General features: G+C 51.1%; 5 protein-coding genes across 5 annotated transcripts; 2 read left to right on the top strand and 3 right to left on the bottom strand.

Moving 5' to 3' along the window:
- Nucleotides 1-2,230: 2,230 nt before the first annotated feature.
- Nucleotides 2,231-4,089, bottom strand: BO83DRAFT_112094 (18S rRNA pseudouridine methyltransferase). Its single transcript, XM_025525942.1, has 3 exons — nucleotides 3,837-4,089; nucleotides 3,097-3,356; nucleotides 2,231-3,027 (listed from the first exon to the last, which is right to left on the bottom strand). The coding sequence occupies exons 1-3, from the start codon at nucleotides 3,877-3,879 to the stop codon at nucleotides 2,551-2,553; spliced, it is 780 nt and encodes a 259-aa protein (XP_025384883.1). The 5' UTR covers nucleotides 3,880-4,089; the 3' UTR covers nucleotides 2,231-2,550.
- A 3,067-nt stretch (nucleotides 4,090-7,156) lies between these two features.
- On the top strand, nucleotides 7,157-8,885 carry BO83DRAFT_367296 (ESCO family N-acetyltransferase; the record flags this gene model as incomplete). Its single annotated transcript, XM_025529755.1, has 3 exons — nucleotides 7,157-7,221; nucleotides 7,287-7,567; nucleotides 7,667-8,885. Exons 2-3 carry the CDS (start codon nucleotides 7,536-7,538, stop codon nucleotides 8,883-8,885), a joined length of 1,251 nt encoding a protein of 416 aa, XP_025384882.1. The 5' UTR covers nucleotides 7,157-7,221; nucleotides 7,287-7,535.
- Nucleotides 8,886-9,699: 814 nt separating this feature from the next.
- BO83DRAFT_381121 (uncharacterized protein) lies at nucleotides 9,700-11,729 on the top strand. Its single transcript, XM_025531912.1, has one exon. It carries the CDS (start codon nucleotides 9,887-9,889, stop codon nucleotides 11,447-11,449), a length of 1,563 nt encoding a protein of 520 aa, XP_025384881.1. The 5' UTR covers nucleotides 9,700-9,886; the 3' UTR covers nucleotides 11,450-11,729.
- Nucleotides 11,730-12,167: 438 nt separating this feature from the next.
- Nucleotides 12,168-14,045, bottom strand: BO83DRAFT_410600 (uncharacterized protein; the record flags this gene model as incomplete). Its single annotated transcript, XM_025534231.1, is given in 3 exon segments — nucleotides 12,168-13,428; nucleotides 13,497-13,642; nucleotides 13,662-14,045. 3 exon segments carry the CDS (start codon nucleotides 14,043-14,045, stop codon nucleotides 12,384-12,386), a joined length of 1,575 nt encoding a protein of 524 aa, XP_025384880.1. The 3' UTR covers nucleotides 12,168-12,383.
- A 365-nt stretch (nucleotides 14,046-14,410) lies between these two features.
- On the bottom strand, nucleotides 14,411-16,433 carry BO83DRAFT_440000 (putative sucrose transporter). The gene is made up of 4 exons (XM_025536220.1): nucleotides 16,157-16,433; nucleotides 16,062-16,101; nucleotides 15,674-15,995; nucleotides 14,411-15,615 (listed from the first exon to the last, which is right to left on the bottom strand). The coding sequence occupies exons 1-4, from the start codon at nucleotides 16,297-16,299 to the stop codon at nucleotides 14,456-14,458; spliced, it is 1,665 nt and encodes a 554-aa protein (XP_025384879.1). The 5' UTR covers nucleotides 16,300-16,433; the 3' UTR covers nucleotides 14,411-14,455.
- Between the last annotated feature and the right edge of the window lie 610 nt (nucleotides 16,434-17,043).

The raw sequence follows: 17,043 nt of genomic DNA, 5'->3' as shown, positions 1-17,043 counted from the left end.
GAAACTCGACCAGTTGTTCCAACCGTGGAGCACGACTAGACTAGGCCGGTTATCGCAGGCAGGCTTGCATAGACTCGCACGGCATCCGAACGATGCCCAGTATAATCCACGAGGCATCAACATCGTCTAGGCTCAGTCTGCAGGAAGTTGCCAAAGGGGATAGGCTCGGAGGGTGCTATCGCAAGGCCGCCACCCACTCTGACACATACTCAGACGACCCATGATGTTATTTTTTCGGTGAAGCTAATATCGAGGGGTACGAAAACTCAAGATGGCCGCCAGGTCATCGTGGGGAAAGACTGGCGGACGGTGCTGTAGGTGGCCCTGTCGCGGCGGACGGGGCGCCTATCAGAAAACGGTGGGGACTACGCAGGAGCCAAGGGTAGACAGCAGCATCTTGTCCAAAAGGGAACTTGAGTGAGGCGAGAGGGTCCAGGACAAGGTGGATGAAGGGGATTGGCAGTGGTGGAGACGGCAGCTACCAAACGAAAAACAGACGCTGAAACCGCGACAGGTGCGTAGACCGGCGTCAAAGAAGGGATTGGGGGGAAATTCCCTTGACTTTCTTTGAAGACCTAACCTAAATCATTGATTGTAACGACGGGCTCACTCGGCTAGGGTCCAGGATTGGACATCAGACAAACGCCTTGGGGAGGTCGCCAATCACGAGGGAACAACGAATCGCATACGGGCATGTCAGCAAGCAGCCGTGTTGAGGAAAAATAGTAGGGAGAGAAAGAGAGGGGAGCCACTGAGGGGCAAATCTGCTTGACCGATGGGGGGGTTTTGTTCCTGCTTCGGGCACATTTGCTGCTGTTAGTCGCTGGCCGGTGCGATCTGACCGCCAGATGTTCCTCCAGTCCGGCGATGCTGCGGCGTGGATCATTCCCTCCCGGCACGACAAAAAGAAAGGTATATTCCGTATAGGAGCATCTAGAATCAAGATTCTTTCCGGAAAATGACGAATAAAAGGATGTGAATATCACCATCATTCTGTCATCATGGAGTTAGTTGGTGATATACGGTGATATCCGTTTCTCGCCGGAAGTGGATGGGATGGCTCAGCAGCCAACAGCATCATCGGTGTTTGTAGCGTCGTCAAATGACTAGATGGATGATTGAGATGCTCCATTGGTTTCATGTACGGAGTTATCCATTCGAACCCGGTGGGCGATCCACTTGCTGCGATGGCTGCATGCCACGTCGAACAGGAGACTCCGTCCCCAGCCACCGGGACCACCCGATTGACCTGCCCATCAATACTGTTGCTAGTGCTACTTTGGGAGCGAACAAAGACTCCTCTGACAAATTTTAAGAGCTCAGAGATGTGAGTCAGCGATAGTCAGGATTCCCGTCTCTCATCCGAGAAGGAAGAGAGAAGGAAGACGAGGGAGAGAAGGTTGAGAAGTATGGAGTATAGACAGAGAAAGAGAGAAAAGGGAAAAGTGAGTCAAAAAGTCGGGGAGAGACACTGGCGGGGCCGGCCTCAGGCACAAACCCACTCTTCCCCTCCTCATCATGTGCAGCCCCTCCCTCTCCTTCTGTTCGCTGGGTTTCCCACTTGTTCTGCTTCTTTCCTGCTTCTACGGTCACTCTCGTGCCTCCAGATGATTCCGACCATCCTCATGGTCCGACCGGTTCAAGTCATCCGGCCAATTGGCTAATTGGCACCATCACACAGCGAACGTCACCGGCGCAAGGGCCACCAGCTTCCGTCTGAATTTCCGGGTCTCCAGGGAGCCCCTCCCTATGGCTACGGGCATCTACGGCTGGGTCTACTACTGACAGGTATTCTACTAGATGCTAGTGATCCGATCAGAGGACCATTTAGGATCATCAAAGTCTGTAAGGGAAGACAAAGGGGGGGGAGGAAGTAGGATCGAGTATCTGGGCAGGGGCTGAACGGCGGGTGTCAGACCTCCGTGTCCATGGTTGTGCCTCGATGGTAAATGTATCTGGTGTATTCGTGCTGCTATATAGATAAGATCTCGCATGCGAGACTGCAACAGTGTGTACAACACCCCAGATGGGGCGTTGTAGATTACAGTGATTAGATCACACCCACCTAAGATATTTGGAAGAAAAAAAACCCAGATCCTCGTCGAGGCAATTCGAACCTGCAGAACTCAAAACAGAGGGATCAATCAGAAGAAACTGGGGGCCGGTGGGCCGTGCCGTGACACCCACCCACCGGCGCAGGCCCGCCGAAGCAAAGAGGGCCTGCCAGTTCATCACGGGGTCCAAATAAATGAGGCGATCTTAGTTTCCAGATATCGCATCCAGCAGTCTAGCGGCGACCGCGACGCGAGGCGCAAGAAAACAGACACGAAAACCCATCAAGACGTGCAGAGAACAGCAAGCGATGCAAATACACCCAAGGCAGAGAGAATACGCGAACAACGCGCGGAAGACAAATTTGTCCCCGAGCTAGGACCCGCTGACCGTTTCTCGATCGTACCGTTTCAGATGTATGGGCGCAAGGAAATTCGTCACCTCGTCAAGCTTTGGCCATTCCTGAGAAGCGGGATAGGAGCGTCCGAGGTCCTGCGCTCAGACAATATCCCACACCTCCTCGGCGGCATGGCAGAACTTGCTGCATGCGACACTGGCACTCAAGCTGTAGTTACTGATGGAAATCGTGTCGTCCTTGAAGGAGTCGGCAAAGTCATCGTGTCCCTTGGCCATGGCACCCACGAAGATACAGACGCTCTCCTTGGGGCCCAGCGATTCGATGTAGTCGCGAGTGCGCACCACGGGGGCTTCGAAACTGAGGGTCACCTTGCGGCAGTTGGGGGGGAGGTGGTCGGTGATAGGGTTCTTGATGACCTTCAGGAGCTTCTCCTGGGAGTTGGTGGAACGGATGGAGAGGCGGTGCAGCAGCTGCACCATCAAACCAGCGAATCGCTTGAACGTACGAGGAATGCGCACGCTAGGGTTCACTTCGATCAAGACACCCTTGGCAGTGTGGATGAAGATCTGCAGCTTGCCCGCCTTGTTCACGGGGGAGTCGAGCAGGGTGAGCAGGCACTAATGAGCATTTATCATTAGCAACTAGCCACCAAACCATTGCTGGCTATCCCAGACAGAGCAACTAACCTGATGTGTGATATCCGGGCGAGCCTCACTGATATCCCGGTTCATCTTACGCATGACACCAATGTGCTCATCGCTGTTGAGCAGGGAGTACTTCTCATCACGACCGGAACCATTGCGTCCGCTGGAAGCCCGGTAGGTTTCCAAGCTGGCATGGGAGAGAACGACAATCAGACGCTGGGTCTCCTTGTCATGAGCGGGGATGGGAGTGTGCTGTTCCGCAACGAGCTGGGGCAATTCGGGAGGCGGGCAGGATTGCGTCCCTGCAGGTTCAGTCGAGTCAGCAACCATTGTTGATTGGTGAGATAGCAAAAAAGACAAATCCACGCGGTCGGTTGAAGATTATGAAGCTGAGATGGAGCTGGACACTGGGTGATGCGATAGACAGGGCGTATCACAGAGACAAAAATAGGAAAAATGGTGATTGTGGAAGAGACAAACAACGTAGAAATAATAGCGATGCAGGGATTTATCCCACCAGATGATGGATGATGAGTTTGCGATAGACAAAGAAAGACAGCCGTGAAGAAAAAGTAAGAGAGAAAAAAAAAGGAATGTTGATCTCCCGCGTTGGCGATAAGAAAAATCAGGCGGGGAATAGCACGAGGTTGTCACCGGCTGTACATGAGATGACAGCTAAGGCTGAGCAGTTTGGGGGGGGAAAAGCAGGGAAACGCAGGGAAAAGCAGCGAGCGATTAAAGAGCGAACCGCGGGTTTAAATTGCAATTGGGGGGGAACGTACTGGCACGCTTTCTCTTCCCGGCAACCTGGATAGGATCCGACATGATGCGAATTGATTGATGGGTGATGGTGCAAGATGAGAGAGGAATCCCGAAGCAGAGCTTTTCTCAATCCTTGGAATTATACCTGCAACTATATTCCTCTCTTGGAATGTTGCTGGTTGAGATTAATGGGGAATTGAGACCGCAATGGAGGTTTGGGGAAGTGGGAAAAAAGTAAAGCGAGGAAAAGTACGAGAGGAAAAAAAAAGATGGGAAAACGAAGGCGGCGATGAAGAAGGAGACTAGGCTCAGCGGGAGTTTATAATAAAACGATGGTGTGAGCAGCAAAGCAATAGCTTTTCGATTTTCCTTTTCTTTTTTCCTTTTTCCTTTTTTATAATATTCTTTCTGCCCCCTTCCTTCTTATTCTCTCTGACAGTGTCTCTCACGTTATCGCAATGCAGATTCCCCTCACTTGAAGGGCAGAAGAAGAATGGGCGAAAAATCAAGACCAGAAAAAAGTCCCCGAGAGCGACAGAAGACAGCGGCAGTAGCAGTCAGTAGCAGTAGCAGCGCCGGGGTAATCCATTGGTGGCAGTTTGGGGGCTGGCCGCCCGGCGGAGTTTCGGGATGGAAAAACAATGCAGAAATCTCGTCTTGGTTCCAAACTCTCTTTGCTAGGGTCATTTCCCGGTTCCATACATTTCGGTCCAGCCATTTCAGCAACCCAAGGACAGCTACCTATGATAACTGATAGATATAGTATATGCCTGTAAACAACTCTATTGTAGGTACTGACTTACTGGGATAGTAGTAGTGGAATATGGGAAGGAAATCAGTCCCAGTGGATGAACAAGTTGCAGGATGTGCCCGCCGGGCCATCCATGCATTGATGGATTCCTTCTTTCTCATGGGCTAAAGTCTCAACTACTTAGAACATGGCTTGGTCCAATGACCTGAGATTATCGTGTAATCTCCGATCAGCAATGCATTGGACCGGTGCATTCCTCTTCCTGCCATCATTGGTCTGCTTTGCTTTTCTTCACGCCAGATTCGCATCCGTCAGCCTCGTTAGCTTCCTTCACTCGGGGTTTGAATATGTGATTAGATGAAGAGTGAGTTAACTAGTTAGTGACTCGGGAATAGTAAGTAGTCACCTGCTAACCACCATGGCCTCTCTCTCTCTCTCTCTCTCTCTCTCTCTCTCTCTCTCTCTCGTACTCGGATTAAATAGACGGATCACTGGCTCAGTTCCTGACCTCAAAACCCGTTAACGAGTTAGTTTACTCCTTCAGGAAGTGTCACTAGCTAGCTAACTAACTAGAATGATGGTCTTACTCCGTGTCTTACTCAGATGTAAGACTCATTAGTTAACTAACATTACGGCTCGCAACGCCCTTCCTCCTTTCCCCGTCACCTCCTGAACTCTTCATCAAGCATCTGTCGGATTAACCCCCCCACCATGGCAGTATCTCCGGAATCCGTGCCCATGCCCACCTTTGCAGGGGATACCCTCGTACACAGTACCCTGAAGTGTAACCCTCCCGGTTGCACAGAGGCGTGACTGCCGGGCCACTGTGTGCTCCAAGTAGCCTTTAGAAAAGCCATCATTGTTCTACCGATAACAGCTTGTCGCGTCGGCATCTGGCCAGTTTGTAACAGTACAGTCGTTTGATGGGCCGGTTGTGGTGCCCCGCCTCGGATCTGTCCATCTACATGCGAACTGACTTCATTCTCCTTGATTGGGGGTACGCAGCTGCAGCTGCAGTTGTACTATCTATCTATCTAATCTATTTAGTCATTGAGAGGGATGGAGAAATGCAATTCTCTGTACAGGTTCAAACGACTTGGAAGCAATCAGAGGCGTCGGATCTACCATCTACTGGCAAAACCCCCTCACAGGACGGGAGGCGAAAGGTGACAAGTCTTGCCTTGGATGAGGGACAATGAGGAGATAGAGAAAAAGCAAAATAAGCTACTTAGATGGACGATCTGCGTTCTCATGATCGGTCCTCACGATCGGCATCTTCGATCCGGCTGTCAGTGATTTGCTTTGACTTGGAGTGACTTGCTTTGGGTTGTTGGCTACGTATTTGGCCAGTCTAGGCTGCGATGACATAAAAGACACATCATGTAAGGACAAGAAAAAGACAACCCACCCCCCATGTGGTGTGACAGCTGGCCTGGAGCAGCCCAAGAATGGATCACATAGCCATTTTCAGATAAGGGAAGAGACAAAACAAATCACAGAAACAGAGGAGAGGGGAAGGGATAGAGAGAGGCCACCGATGTGTTAAGTAGATCAAGATCAGCCGGGAGCCCTGTGTAGCCATCACATCCAATCCCGGAACAAAGCTGAGGACCCAAGCTGCAAGTCAATTGCCGGCAAGGCAGTGCCAGAACATGGCTGTGGCCCAGTAAGGCATCGGTGTTGGTTAGTTTGTTCAGCAAGGGCGAGGTTGGGGGAGCGATAAGAACCAGATAGAAAAAGAAAAAGAGTAAGAGAAAGACTGAGAACGGCGCTTGTTTCCAGTCGATCTGGTGGGATTTGCCTCACACCATTAGTAGGGTTGTTAACGATGGATGGATGGATGGATGGATTGTTGTGTTTACGGAGTACGGAGCCACTCATCAAATACTACTAGTATACTATGTGGAGTGACAGAAGAGACGAACGGGGAGATGCACGAATGGGAAAATGGGATGAATCAAATTTAATTTTATTTAATCGTGTATATCATCACCAGGAGAGGGAAGATGGAAGTGACGAGGCTGGCCACCTCAGCTGCCACCGACTTGTTCATACATACGGGGAAGAGTCCACTTACTCAGGAGTGGTGTTGCACCACAGAGTCTGGTTGGTTGGGGGCTCATGATATAAGGAGGCGAAGTACGGGACGGCAGAATGAGTCGATGGGCACAGCATCGACCTGGGAACTTTACTCATAAAGTAAGCTCATTCTCTCGTTCGTCCAGTAACAGCTAGGGCGTTTGTGATTTGAATCTTTTCATCTGCTTCAAATTTCTTTGGCTGTTAGTGAGTGTGGGTGTTCCACACGTATCACCTTGTTCAAGTACTTTTCACTAGTATTCGGAGGTGGTTGGTGGTTCTGAATGAATGAACATTCATTCATGACTCTGTTGTTGTTGCATCCTGCGGACACGACGCCACCGTGGGTTATTTTCATCATTGTTAGTTATATAGCTGGGATGTGGGGGGAGCAGCATCATCATCAGCTTAGAGCTTGCTGATACACGGGAATATCAAATTATTATATAAAGGAAAAAAAAAAAAAAAAAAAAAAAAAAAAAAAAAAAAAAAAAAAAAAAAAAAAAGGGAATAAATATCAGCTGCTGCCTCTGCTGATTCACACTCTCATCTGTGTCATCATCATTCATCAGCTGGTGAGTAACTATCTATATAAAGGGTAGAAATCGAAAAGGCAGCAATATGACTGAATGTGGTTTAGACCAGTGATTCTCACGCGTTTCCCGTCGATCGGCGACCGCCAAATCCGCCCTTCCCAATCCATAATAATTTCCTGGCATTCCGTCAGGCAGCTCATTCCACTGCATCATCGATCGGCTCTCCCTGCTTCTCTCGATTTCTTCTTCCTCCTACTTTCTCCTTCCTACCTCCTTCTCTTCCATCTAGAATTACGACCTCTGCCATAAATGTTTTACCTCGCTTGAATGCCTCTGGTACATCAGAAAGGGAGATGCCGTGGACTGTGACAAACTCATTCAAGCGGTACGTTGTTGAAATCATGCCCCTGCTCCTTAATTCCCTTATCCCTTGGTTGCCGCCACTCCCAACTAACACACTCCCCTCTTGATTCCCCCCACGCAGAGGTCTCATGATGAAAACTTACGGACGGCCACTTTGGCGCGTCTACGACGATGACCAACGGCCTGCCGCCAAAAAACGACGCGTTCAATCCGGCAATGATTCCGACGAAGCCGAAAATAGCATCCAATATGCCATCCGCGAGTCTTCCGCCGCCATCATGTCCAGTCCGTCGCGTCGCAATTCTATTCTTCTCTCCGAAGGCACGCAGGAAGATGATCTCTCGACACCCCCATCTTCTCCCCCACCGCGATTAAGCCCCCCTCCCGCCAACACGCGGAAACCCACGTTTGCCTTCCTGAAGCGTAAACAGTCCGCCACCAAGGATGCCAGCAATGGTACCCCCGTTACGAATGGCACTACCACCAACGGCACCACCAATGGCACCCCACTCACCGAGGTCAACTCTAACAGCGTGCGCGCCTCGGTGGATCCGCCCAAGAAGAAAGCGCCACAGCCGCAGCAGCAGCCGCCGGTCTTGAAGCAGATGCAGATCGACCTGGGCCACGAAGTACGGAGGACGTGTGCAACTTGTGGCATGGAGTACGTGCCGTCGAACACGGAGGATGCGGCATTGCATAAGAAGTTTCACGATATGAACTCCACAGGGGTAGATCTGGGGAAGGCCTTCATGCGGGCCAACGCATCACGCTGGGTCTACGAAGCTACACGGTTTGACGAGGGATATGTGGTCATTGTGGATCGCAAGGCATCTCCGACCGCGAAGAACCAAGCGAAGAAGGTGCTGGAGGTCATTTGCAAGGAGCTGTCGTCCCCGACGATCGAGGACGAGGTTCTGTGGAGTCAAACGGAAGCGCCCAAGCATCTGCAACAGAACGGAGTACCCGAGAAAGTGGACCGGTACAAGGTGTTTTTGCACATGAAGGACAGTCGATGTGTAGGGGCATGCTTGACGGAGCGGATTTGGGAGTCACGGCCGGTCAAGAAATCGGCCGTTTCGGGCAATGGACCGGACTCGTCGGTCACGGTGGGAGAGGAAAGGCATCCGGCTATTGTGGGCATTTCACGCATATGGACATCAGGCTCCTCACGCCGGAAAGGCATTGCCATGGACCTGTTAGACTGCGTGGTGAGCAACTTCATCTACGGGATGGAAATTCCCAAGGAGCAGGTGGCGTTCAGCCAACCGACCGAGAGTGGCAAGGGGCTGGCGCAGTCATTCTTCGGCAACGAAGAGTGGCATGTTTACGAGGAAAGCTAAGACGACGACGATAGACTACGGAAAGAAACAAGAGATTGCATTTGATTTCTTTTTGCATGGTTAGGACTGAAAGGGGGAGGGGGAAGACCGACGGGCGGACATTGTTTTCGTGATACACGGGCGAGTTGATACCCAGGCTTTCTCGGGCATTGACCTTCGAGGGAGGGCTTACTCTTGTGACGACCATTTGTGATTGCACGCGTTCATTCGATGTTTTTCCTTTTTTATCGTTCTCATTTCTTTGACTGACTGTATAACTGGAAGAGGTGTTTTATTGGGAGGGTCCGTCGGGTTCCGCGTGGCTTGGTATATTCTTCGACTACCGATCTACCGTTCTTCACTGTACCATATATATCCTTATTTCTTCTTTTTGTTTTTTTTTCATTTCTTACCCCCGATATTATTATCCTCTTTTTCTTCATTGATCTATCCATGTTCTCTTTTGTTTTCAATATGTGAGTGTGAGAGTGACCGTGAATATGAGGAGTGAAGAGAGGGCGAATACGACCCAGGCAGAATGCAGCATGTGAGAACTACTATTTACCGACATATACTATACTATGTATGCACATCTAGTAGTTCATAGTAGTTTATGAACCTTGTAGTGGAAGCCGCGGAACCTTGAAAGTAAAAGCCAAAGGGAACTAAACTAGGACTAAGCAGTAGTAACTAGTTAACGTTAACTAAATACATACTAAAAGTAAGGTTGTGGCCGAGAGTCTCTCTTTCTCCAGTTGTTGACTTGCTTGTCTTCCGCTACTTACCCTCTCCGTCCCTCTATCCTTTCTTCCATTCCTCCCCTTCCTCCCCTTCTCTTCCATCAATCCTCCCCTCCTTTTCCTTGCTTCCATGGTCAGTGCTGCCCTTCTCCTCCGCGATGTCTGGATTAAATCCTTTCCGCCCTAAGAAGCCCGAAAGTGAGTCCGTCCGGCGGTTCCGGTTCCTGCGCACCGTTCGTCGCGTGCTGGTCGGGACGAGATGGACGGAGCTGTCCCTGACCCATGATGCTGACCTTCTCCATCCCAGATACCACCTTCGCTGCTCCTACTCCTGCTCCTGCTCCGGCACCCTCTCTGCCTCAGTCTCTGCCTCAGCCCTCCTTCACCTTGTATCCCTCGAAACCTGCTCCCTCCGTGACCTTCCCTTCCACCTCGTTCCGCTCTGTCCCTCGAACCCCTCCCGCATCCTTGACCCCGGATCCCGACGATACGGCCTCCTCCGATGACCAGTCTACTTCGGACCCCTTCCACCAGCAGTCGTATGCGACCGATGACGATGGAGAGGCGGAGGAAGAGGAGGACATTGATGAATTAGATTCCAAACGCACCTACCAGGTCGCTCACCTACCTTCCCGGGACGATGATCGCCCCCTGCCATCGACCAGGACCGTTCCAGACCCAGCCTTATCCTCCAGGAGATCCGCGCCGCCCGCAGCCATTACTCTCCCAGCGCAGAGGAGCACCCATGATCGTCCAGTAGACCCGGAACAGGCTGGCACGCCTCGCGAGAATGCGCCCGTAGCTGGTTCGAATGTGTCGACGCGTTCATCCACGTCTTACGGAGGCACCCGGACGCCCGACAGCAGCAGCTCCACGGATGTATCTCGACCGTCCGACCTGCGTACCGGTCCAGCTACTCGAGTAGCTGGGTCGGGCTTGACCCCATCATTAGATCCTAGTTCACGTCCTCTTGCCAGCCGTCCAGGTAACAGGGACCGGATACCTCCGCCTCCGCCCAAGAGTCATCATGGGAAACGGATCGCCCCTAGCCCTGGTATCACACCCTCCTTCGCCCAAACTACCCCTGGCAAGACGACCAACCGCTTCTCTTTCCATGGCTCCCCATCTGAGCCATCATACTCCCCCCGACCCTCCCAATCAGGGTCCGACTACTTCTCCGCAAAGCCGAAAGATGAGCCGCGGTCGACTGAGCAGTCGGCGGAGTCCCTTCGGCGGAGTCAATCGCAGCATAAGCGACCGCCAACTCCACCGCTAAGCCGACGACATAGCCAGATGAGACGGTCGAAGACCACAATGTCCAAAGTCAACCCGTTGCGGTTATCCATTCATGTGGCACAGGACTCAAGCGCGGCATCATCGTCATCATCTCCGCCGCCCAGTCCAGGCGGCTGGTCTCTGAAACCATCACGAACTCGAGAGTCTCGCGCGGGCAGTAATCCGTCCGAGGAGCCCATGCATACTGCGACCTCAACCCTGCGCCCGGAACCCTCGGCAGCCGCACCAGTGTCGCCCACAGAAATCTCACATTCGACGTCAGGAGGATCGTCGACGAAGCGGACTTCGCTTTACAACCCTCTTCCCCCACCTCCGCCTCCGCGACGCTCTCGCGGATCCAGCAACCACAGCATTGACAGCACTGGTCAGAGTCTCCGATCGGGCAGACCAGCCGACGAGACAACAGCGGCACCAACAGCGCCAGTAACACAGGACGAATTCGTCCCACATCCATCAAACGCGCATGACATTCTGGCCGATTTGACCCGGTTACAGAAAGAAGTAGACGATTTGCGCGGGCATTACGAGAGCCGAAAGCCCAGCCAATAGGCTCAGCCCAGTATGGGGCTTGGCTTGGCTTTGTTCCTATCATTATCTCACTTATGTTCTGCAGCAAGAGCGAATGAGCCCCAAGGTAGGCATAGGTATCGTAGGGAGTGAGAGTGACTGAAAGAGTGTACATGGGCACGTGAACGTGAACGAGTGATGAAGCATAGCGCTTGGTTTGTTATGTGGTATCCCTTCCTTTCTTGAGTATAGTATATGTTTCTGTTGGGTCAGTGAGGTATGCAAACTATGCATGTGTTGTATTATTCTTAATTCAATCTCGAGAGACTTTGGTCAACTCCTTTTGGGCCGGATTGGGTCCGTGTGGTTGGTGGCCATAACCACCAGACAAGAAGCTTGACTGCAGACTTGCACAAAGTATCCATAGTTAGCACGTACTACTACTTAAGCTGGTAGCAGTGCTCTCCAGCGCAAACTATTCAGTTGTTCATGAAAGGTATGCATGTATTGGATATGGTTGATCAATGAATCAATCACTGAGTTGGAGTCCAACGGCCCCAAACAAAATTCTAGTAAATGGTATAAACACATCTCTAGTACCTATGTATATGATACAAATATAGTCACACGACCAGTTCGCTAGTTTCGACTTACAATTTATATTTTTAAACAGTCACGAGGACTATTAGTACTACATCTACTGAGTACTAGTAGTATGACACCCTCAATTCCCTTCTCTATATATCGAGAGAGAGAGAGAGAGAAGTTGAGCATGCTATCCCCTCACAGGAGGATAATATACTGGATCAATTTGACTACTCAAAAAACAAGATTGGGAATGGGTTACTCTACCACTCTATTTCTCTGTCCATTTCTCAACATGATAAATCACCACCACGGTATCAAAAACCGCAAAACCCTCTAGAAAGATTCAACAAGGAAAAGAAAAAAAAAGGTACGTATATATATGAAGGTATCATCCCAAATACAACTCCAACGGCAAATCATGATACATCTGATAATCCAACTCCACACTCCATTCCAGAACAAAGAACTTGACTAGCGCCACAACAGCCATGGAACTTAACTCTCCCCTCTCTCCACCTACTTCTTCCACTTGCTGGTGAGGAACCCTCCAGAACATGGTCTCATCGAATGATACTATACTATCTGACCCATCACCAGTCCTTCTTCTCCGCCCCTCATACCACACTGCCGCTATATCCGTGACGATGCGCACTGCGTCCCCGGAATTGCCGTTCCCGGCTAACACGGCACCCGCGGCTAGGTCGGCCATGCTGCCATTGTGGACGAACTGGGCGTCCCAGCCGCGGGCGATGAGCCGGTCTGCGTGCGTGGAGACGGTGGTGCGGAGGGTATGGGCGACTTGGGCGCGGTAGTGGTTCATGCGAGGTTTGGCGAAGGCGAGAAGGATGTCGCGGAGGCCGCGGTGGATGGACCATGAGAGGGAGGACCAGGGGAGGTAGTCGAGGCAGGTGTTGAGGATGGTGGCTTCGAGGGGTGGGATGTGTAGGGTTACGGAGTGGGTGGTGGTGGTAGTGGATTGGTGGCGGGGGTTGGATTCGGTACTGGGGAGGGACAGAGTGGTGAAACTGGATTCTAGCTCTGGTATGTCGTAGTCATTATTGTCCTCAGTGACAGGCTTCATCAATAGAAGATCGACTTCATTGACGTTGCCTCCAATCATGTTGTAGAGGTGTCTGCTGCCATGGGCGCCGCCAAAGCCTCGCACGATGTGTTCGAGAACCCATCTGCCCGATGTTTTGCGGCCGGGGAAGGCGCATTTGAATGGTGCAGAGGACGCGAGGCTTTCGATGACACCGGCTAGCTTGCGCAGGTAACGGCCGACACGGACTTCAAAGGTCGGAGGGTAGACGTCTTTGTTCAGAGTGTGCGAATCGTAGGCCGCGAAGTGGACGTGTGCGGCGTCGCCAATGGGCCATTCGACGTACCATTGTCCGCAGTAGGAGGCGTATGCGGCTCGATGGCCAGATGCGCCGCTGTGTCGAAACACTGGTCGAGCATTGGTTACGGTAAATAGAGCCATGAGGGTTGCGCGAGAGATGACCGTGCAACTAGCTTGTGCTTGGTTAGAGGGCCTCGAGGGAGGCTATCCCAGGTTGGCAGCTGGACTGGCGGTTCTCCCGAGATGGTCACGACGTGCTCCGTCTTGACGGGGCTTTCGGTAGAGACTAGCGAGCCGGTCTGGGAGGGCTGAAGGCGGATGATTGACGTTGAGCAGGTTAGACAATGCAGCCTTACCTGTTGGCTGCGCGAGTGGCCGCCGACTGACATGGACAATCTCTCTGCCACAGAGCCCGCATGGCAGATTGGCGTTGATTACAGGCCCGACAGGAGGGGGCTTCACGACTCTATACCATGGTACATGTGGCTGCCAGAACCGCCAGCGGCCCAGGTGTTGTATATCTCGCAGGGTGTGGAAGGGGTCAGTCTGATCGATGATCGTCCCGAATTGGGTGACAATGGAGCCCAGCCCTACCACCGTAACGGCGAGAGAGAGCCAGGTAGCCACTGTTGACGAGACATCCATTCGGAGGCTAAACGCAGCAAGCAGCCGAGCGATGATACTCTTGACTGACATCGAAGGCGAGCTCATGATCTCTGGAGGGGCCTGGGATAAGTATGTTTGAGGGGATGGTGAAGGGTTGCTGTGCTAATGCATCTGAGCGTCTCGGCCGCCAACCATCGACCGCCGTCGTCGCAGGATCCGAGTGGATTCCGGCTGAGAACACCATCGATGTTCATCTCCGCAAATAGAATGCATGCTGATTGCGCTTGGATTCCCTTCACAAGGCTTTCCAGCGTCTTGCATGATCGCAATGATAAAACGATGTGATTCAGCTCCTCCAGCTTTGAGTGCCGCTACGATGCTGCCAAAACCAGTGTGTTGGCAGGCACATGAAGGCCTTGAGTGGCTTCTGAGAATGAAAGATGTCGAGTACCAAGATCTATGTAATTTCTAGTCCCAAGTGAGGTCCCGAGATTGTGCGGTGGCCATCATGCGTTCTACTTTCTCCTAGACTGCTCGTGGAGCCCCATTGTCAGGCAAGCTGCAAGAATGGCAGCACATCCTCCAAGTCTCATGACCCAGCTTGTGCTGGTATCCCAAGGCTGTCCCCGTGGCTTCTGCAGTGCCTTGAAGATGAGGCTGCCTATCGCACTGGAAATGATCTGGGGGAAAGAAATAGCGACATTATGTAAACCAAGGACGACACCAGCTTGATTTACTGATTTTTCTTCCGTCCTTCTTGGTTCGTCAGATTCCTGAACATATGGCAGAATACTTGCTCCTTCTACTTCACCGGATCTCTCTCGACGATGTGCTGGACGTCCGGGGTCCTCTTGAGCGATCTCAGACGCGATAAGGGCATATGGCACCCATGCTGTGACAGCCCAGGCAATACCGATTATTCCAGTCATCACCGACGCCTGCCCCGGGGAGGAAACAAAGAACGTGCTGAACATGCAGATGGCAAATAGGCAATGAGAGAGGAGCCATGCACGGCGTAGTGACAAACCAGGGATCCTTAACTTCAAGCGAAAGCTGCTTGAACTAGTGTTCGCTTCGGCTGCCATTTGCCTCTCTGAAGGAACCACCAGCATTGGCAGGATGATACTCGCTGCAAAGGACACTAGTGCATTCACAAGCATCGCTAAAGTACCAATGCGTGTAGCATCCTCCCATACCTTGTTGATCTCATCATCCGATAGATCTTGATGCTTTTCAAAGATAGGGTTCACATACAACTGCCCTATGTAAGTGGTGGCGTAGAACAAGAACGAAAACCACCCAAACCATGCTGCAGCCTGAATGATGTAGACCTGGCGAATGCGCAAAGGAAGGCGATGAACTGATTCTTTAATGGACTGAAGCAATGATACAAACCCTAGACTGGCAGGTGAAGACGGCTCCATACGCGGATCCTTTTCCTTGATATAAGCGCAGCTGATGGATAGAGTGATTGCTAGTGAGACGCTAGCAATTATGCTGATCCCTTTAAATTGTGTATTTGCGAGAAATGGAATAATCTTCGGCAGATTCAAACCGCCAATGATGAAGCCGAAGATGTTCCCTGCGCTGACATGACGGCTTGCCCAGGCATTTGCCGCTTCCTGCTGATGAGCCGGGGCATTATCGACGATGAAAGCCCGGGTGGCTGCTTGAACTGTGACAGGGCGTCAGAATTATGTTACAGGAGAGCCAAGATAGAGTGAATATCATACCAGTGTTGATGGCAAAGTCTTGGCAGTACATTAAAAGCGTTGCAGCCACGATGACTGCAGTTTTGGCTTCACCAGCCTGGGCATCAAGGCCAAACAAACCAAATAGGCCGCCGACTAGTTCCCGCACCCACGCCAGAGCTAGCAGGCAGATAGTCAAAAGTACGCCACCGAATACCATGAACGGCTTTCGCTTGCCCCAGGAGATGCGGCAATTGTCACTTCGGATGCCAATGTAAGGCTGCACTAGAGTGCCTGTAAGGGGCCCTGCAATCCAGACAAAAGCAAGCAGCGCTTTGCTCATTCCTAAAGATAACAGATACGGCTATAGAATAAGCGATGTCGAAATTAGCTACTGTACTTGCCTGATTCCTCGAGGTTCACAACTTACTGATCCACTGGAATGCTGGATCGAATAGACAATTTGCAGACTAGGAAACGGGTTAATAAAGACAATAGAGCAAAGAATTGCCATTAAGTACTCACCCTCCCATGGCTAGGGTCAATATGAAGAGGTATGCGCTGCTCTTTCCGGCCTCGTCAGGGGAAGCACCTGGCGGTATATGCGAGTCTGGCGGCACCCATCCATCGCGGATGAGAGGTTCCGCCTCGTTGCTGCGCTCCGTCATGAGGGCAGGAGATCGGGCATTTATCAGTCTCTTTGCTAGCAGTAGAAGGACTATTCAACTCCAAAACAGATGGAAACTAATAGGAATGATATCTGAGAAAGTAAACTCGATAAAAGGAGGTTGTTTACTTTCTCCGGGCTCGGGGCGGAGTAAAGTAAAGTTGAAGTAGAGCCATTAATATCCCCAGGCATCAAGAGGATTCCATGGACGGGACTGACCGCCTGAGCCCGAATAGGCAAAGATCTGTTGCAGATACCATAACTAGTAATATTTACATGCAGCAAATAGGCTGGTTTCATGATTAATATTAGATCGAATAGTGAGTTATTGGGAAATGTGTCTTCTGTTTGTGGAGCATGCTTAATGAATGTTAGTAAGCAAGATTATGCTGTAATTGCTTTTGTCCGGAGAGTACTGTACTGTAATGAGTAGTATATCAAGCAGGCTAATTTGGATGTGTTTGATAAGAACCGTAAGTAGTAAAACAGTGGAGAGTTATCGTATCCATGTAAGATGCTAGTTTTGACTTTCTCATTTCTCGTTAGAACACCTTCAGCCGCGGGCCCACTCTTTCGATAGCAGGGGAATATATATCTAGATAATAATATCTATCTACTATGCAGTACTTAATTTTGATATCTAAAGCTTCGAGATTTTTCCATGTCCGATCCCTGACTAATGGTGTCATCGAGATAAGGATGGTGAATATCACTAAGACGAAGCCGGTTAGGCTTCCGTGATGAT

This window comes from Aspergillus eucalypticola, assembly GCF_003184535.1.
Source record: "Aspergillus eucalypticola CBS 122712 chromosome Unknown BO83scaffold_25, whole genome shotgun sequence".
NCBI classification, from domain to species: Eukaryota; Fungi; Ascomycota; class Eurotiomycetes; order Eurotiales; family Aspergillaceae; genus Aspergillus; species Aspergillus eucalypticola.
Note: the sequence above shows the minus strand (reverse complement) of the source record. Positions and strands in the feature narration are given on the sequence as shown.

What these genes read in the sequence shown, in the direction of transcription:
- BO83DRAFT_381121 (XM_025531912.1), top strand. Translation starts at nt 9,887, where the DNA reads ATGATGCTGACCTTCTCCATCCCAGATACCACCTTCGCTGCTCCTACT.
- BO83DRAFT_440000 (XM_025536220.1), bottom strand. Translation starts at nt 16,299, where the DNA reads ATGACGGAGCGCAGCAACGAGGCGGAACCTCTCATCCGCGATGGATGG. An exon ending in TTGACCCTAGCCATGGGAGG is followed by an intron (nt 16,102 to 16,156) that starts GTGAGTACTTAA and finishes CCCGTTTCCTAG; the next exon opens with TCTGCAAATTGTCTATTCGA. An exon ending in TCCAGCATTCCAGTGGATCA is followed by an intron (nt 15,996 to 16,061) that starts GTAAGTTGTGAA and finishes CTTATTCTATAG; the next exon opens with CCGTATCTGTTATCTTTAGG.
- BO83DRAFT_112094 (XM_025525942.1), bottom strand. Translation starts at nt 3,879, where the DNA reads ATGTCGGATCCTATCCAGGTTGCCGGGAAGAGAAAGCGTGCCA. An exon ending in CGGGAAGAGAAAGCGTGCCA is followed by an intron (nt 3,357 to 3,836) that starts GTACGTTCCCCC and finishes CTGAACCTGCAG; the next exon opens with GGACGCAATCCTGCCCGCCT. An exon ending in GCCCGGATATCACACATCAG is followed by an intron (nt 3,028 to 3,096) that starts GTTAGTTGCTCT and finishes AATGCTCATTAG; the next exon opens with TGCCTGCTCACCCTGCTCGA.